The sequence below is a fragment of the Sinocyclocheilus grahami genome, unplaced genomic scaffold (genome assembly GCF_001515645.1).
Source record: "Sinocyclocheilus grahami isolate Dianchi unplaced genomic scaffold, SAMN03320097.WGS_v1.1 scaffold3.1, whole genome shotgun sequence".
In the NCBI taxonomy this organism is placed as follows: domain Eukaryota; kingdom Metazoa; phylum Chordata; class Actinopteri; order Cypriniformes; family Cyprinidae; genus Sinocyclocheilus; species Sinocyclocheilus grahami.
Window position 1 is genome coordinate 1,427,315 of NW_015505182.1, and position 4,523 is coordinate 1,431,837.

Sequence of the window (4,523 nt, forward strand, 5' to 3'; positions counted from 1 at the left end):
TGTTTTTAAAAATTGTTCAAATTGAAATATTCTAAATGGTGCAAATTTAATTCATGTTAATTTAATTAATCGGTGTTATTAAACAGTATTCAATATATTCACTATTGTAATGTAATATTATTATCAATCATAATATATATCATATGAAATTCTAATTGTATATTACATTAAATGTATGAGTGTAATAAATATAATGTATATTATATAAAAAATTATAAATACAATTAATACATTTATACAATTATAAATAAAATGAAATCATGTAAATGATCATTTTGAAAAGAAAATCAATGCCCATTTAAATATAATTAATATTTTTCATTATTATTAATTATATTTAATATTAGGTTATTGTTTTATACTATTAATAATTATATAAAATTATAAATGTAGCATATATTATGTCAAATGTATAATTGTAAAAATATAAAACATTAAAATGAATGTATTATATTATAAATAATATAGACAATTGTAAAGGTATTACATGTAATAAACAATGCATATTATATTTAAAATAAATAAATATAATTGTATTTATTTTATTAGATGACTGTAACAGCAAAATAGTACAATAATAAATTAAATTCTTAATAAATTATAAATGTAATAATAATAATAATAATCAATAAACAGGTCAAACTGTTTTTCTGCCAAATTATAGTTCTTAAACTTGAATATAACTTTGCAAGTTGACAAATTAATACTAAACATTAACAGTGTGCATTTATGTGTACAATAAATACTTTAAACCCAGCTCATACAGAGTCATAACTACCCTTTTACAACCAGAATTCGAAAGCCTTTGTTAGTCTAACACCAACTCTTTTTGCGCTTTTGCTTGTTCGTGGTCTCTTCCTGCCTCAGTCTTTCTGGTTTCAGTGACCCTCTGATGCCACAGAGCAGCAGACACCTTGGGCAGAGTGCTGACTCAATGACCCTCCCCCTCGGGCAAAGGCAGAGCGGGGGAAGGAGGGGACGGCCACAATATCTCACGTGCAAAGAGAGGTTGTTACAGACTTTTACAACAGCACTGCTTTCCTGAGATAAAACACTGTACACCTAGTCTTTCTCACTACAAGAACAGAACAAAACAAAACACCGATCAATGATACAAATGATTATCTACATTTTAAAAAAATACATGCATTTGTATAGAGTCAATCGGAACCCGAGAAATGACAAGTACTGTGAAAAATCCACAAAAAATGGACCTGAATGAATGTCAATAATGAGCTTATCTCTAAAGTCTCATGGCACATTAGTCCAATTTTTATTGATCAGACCATACAATGCTTTCATAAAAATCATTCTCATGAATGACAAGCTAACTTTGGGATGAGAAAGAGATCACGAAGCTGTTGCTTAGTGAAAAACTGCTTTTGCACCTGTGACCCTGTATTGCACAGGTGGCACGTCATTACAAGGAGGTCAGTCTTGCGCTAACTGTTAAGGAGCAGTTGACAACAAGGTCGAGGGTTAAAGGCCGTTTTGCCACACATGTTGTTTGGATCCCGAGAAAAGGAGAGTTGTGTAAAACAAAAATAACAACCAGTGTTTGAAGATCTATTTATGTCAGTGTTGTGAAAGTGTATCGCACTGCTTTACTTTTTTCATTTAACTGCGTGACTAAGTTAGCGTAATTAAATCATTTTCGATTCATTTCCAAAGTGCAAATGTTCCAACATTGTGGTTTCGAGTGTAGATTACTCATTTTGCTCGTAAAGTTTGTCATAATGGGCTGGCCTTTCCAGCAAAACCTTCAGTGTTACTGGAGTTCGTAGTTTCAAGAGAAATCAAAAAACAGTTCAGATGGATGGCCTTTGCTTTCCTCTTAAGGAGAGGGCAAAACTTATTTCCACCTTGGTACAATCAGTGCTATGCAGCTCTTCTCCGAGTCTCTCGAGTCATTCGAAACACAGTTGTCTCAGGAAACAGCCGTTAAGCAAGGTCAGAGGTTGCTGCGAGTAGACATACCTGTGCACTGGGTTATTTGTTATGTTCTCGTGATATTTCAAGTCAGTCTGTTGATGGGTTACATATAAAACATCCGTGCTACGCAAGTTTCGTGCAAAACACAGTTTGAACTGCGTTCTGGGAGAAGTGTAAGAAAAATAAGGGAATCCGAATGCTTTTTTTTTTTCTTCAAAAATTTATTCTGGAGGTAACAATGAAATAAAAATCACAAACGTCTACTCTTCAGAAGAGTTTCAAGAAACAAATACAACTGATTAATGAAACAAATTAAAGATATACAAAATGTTCAAATAAACAAAAATACCAACACAATGCATCTATTTCCAAAAAGGTCAAATGTCATTCGCATAGCTGAGATGACTGATGAAGACTGTTGTGAAAACTAGAAGATAACAGATGCATTATCAAAACCAGCTTGACATGTCAGAGATAAAGTTGAGTGAAAATATAAAATACCAAATAACAGAATTTAAACTTTCTCCTCTGCTGACAAAAACACCTAAAAGAAGTCTAAGAAGGTTTTCTGGTCTTTCAGCTGGTCAGACCAGCAAACAATCTTAAGCTGTTTTTTTAATATTATTAAAGAGAAACTTTATCAACATTAAATATATGCAGAGCTATCGCAAAAATGCAGGCGATGGGGGATTTTCACAAGAGGGTCCATTACTCAATTCATTCCGACAACTAGCCTCTCGCATTTGAGTTTGTACGCGTCCCTCTCGCGCACCAGCCTATTGAGCTCGTGCTTCAGCTGCTCCACCTGCGTCGCGAGACTCGTCTTCTCGTTCTCCAGTACGTGTTTCTGCTGAACGCGTTTGTGTCGACACGACTGAGCGTACCCGCGGTTTTTCAAGGTACGGCGTTTCTGCTTCAGCCGGATAATATCGTCCTTGCTCATGCCGCGGAGGTGTCGGTTGAGCTCGCGCACAGTCATGGACACCAGCTGCTGGTCGGAGAAGCGGCTCTCCGCGCGCTCACCGCGTCTGTGGTGCGTCTGCTGGTGGATATTATGCGACTTGAGCTGCGTCGCGCCTTGAGGTGCACCGTCGAGATGCTGCATTAACTGATCCACGCTTTTGCCGTGCGCGAAGTCGGGATTGTGGCCGAGTTCGGTGTATTGCTGCTGATGGTATTGATGCATGTTTGGTGCGTGGAACTGACCGATGCTCCTGTATCCATGCTCCATCTCTGCCTGGTGGAGCTGAGACGGGTGTGCCTGCATGAGATTGGCACTTAAGGCTTCCCGGACATCCTCGGGTGTCAGTTCAAGGCAGTGGGGATCTGTGTGCTGCGGATAAGCCCCCGTGCTCAGGGTCCAGTAGAGATCTTCAGCACCGCTTCTCTGTCCGCTTGGGCTGAAGCTCGGGGATGAAGGCACGGAGCTGCATGGGGTGCTCATGGGTGTGCTGGACACGGAGCCTGGCACGTGTACACCGCACTGCTGGATAAAAGAGCGGTCCGGTCCCAAAGCTGCAGCCTCCCTTTTCACATCGAACCTCATGTCAAAGTCACCGTAGTCCAAATTCAGCTGATGCTGCTCCGCCGTCATGATTTCTGCTGATGTTTCGATGATGTGAACAACTTGTTACTGCGGTTTAGGCTGCATTAATGTTCTGAAAACACGCTTCCGTCGCTTATAAAATCGAGCTGGAAGTCAAGACAGCTCTTTTAGCCACCCTCCTAAACGCCTTAGCCGACAGAAAGTTTGCAAGTCGCTTTTTAGTTTCAGATGGTCTCTCGGAGAACAGCGCAGGATGTAGCTGTGTTGAAAAGAAAGTAAATCAGGCAGCTTTAAAAGCAGCCGCGCAGCGAGGCCACGCCCTCTTTCCTATCACAGCTGTCACTCTCACCAAAACACGTCCAAGTTACGTTTAGTACTCCAAATCAAAAGAAAATGTCGCATTTTGTATAGCCTAACGATAAGGGAACCTATTAATAAAAGGTTTTATAAAACAAAATCAAATTACCACACTTTTTATATTCAGTTTGTCAGGGTTGATTTTGATTATCATAACATAGGCTTTTTTTTTTTTTTAAATAAGCAGTCCATAAATTAAAGACTAACACGCTACTATCACAATATAGCCAGCACATACTTTACAGCATGACGATCACTGACAGTAACAAGCAATACATCTGAGCTATTAAAACCTGAATGGCATTGTAAAATGCACTGATACTCACAGGTGGTGCAACGGAAGGCCACATGATCACTTAAAGTTGGCCTCTCTAGCAACTGTGGCCAGCAATAATAAAGTCAGAGCACAGTGTCATCCACACAAGACCATCAGGGTAGCACATGACACTAAAATGAAGGCTTTAACTAAATATAAGCATTAAGTAATTAACTAAATAACATAAATACAACATCAAGAACTATAATGCACATAACAGATAACAAAAATAAAAAAGTTAGAAAAATGTAAATATCTAAGAATTATGAGAATAATATATCTGTATAGAAGATATATATATATATATATATATATATATATATATATATATATATATATACATACACACACACACACACACACTCTGTCTTC

The 4,523-nt window shown here is 37.9% G+C and overlaps 1 protein-coding gene across 1 annotated transcript; it reads right to left on the minus strand.

Moving 5' to 3' along the window:
- Positions 1-2,138: 2,138 nt before the first annotated feature.
- Positions 2,139-3,729, minus strand: LOC107581933 (transcription factor MafB-like). Its single transcript, XM_016267629.1, has one exon. The coding sequence runs from the start codon at positions 3,524-3,526 to the stop codon at positions 2,645-2,647; it is 882 nt and encodes a 293-aa protein (XP_016123115.1). The 5' UTR covers positions 3,527-3,729; the 3' UTR covers positions 2,139-2,644.
- Positions 3,730-4,523: the final 794 nt, after the last annotated feature.

Excerpts from the sequence above, each read along its gene's own strand:
- LOC107581933 (XM_016267629.1), bottom strand. The coding sequence starts at position 3,526 with ATGACGGCGGAGCAGCATCAGCTGAATTTGGACTACGGTGACTTTGAC.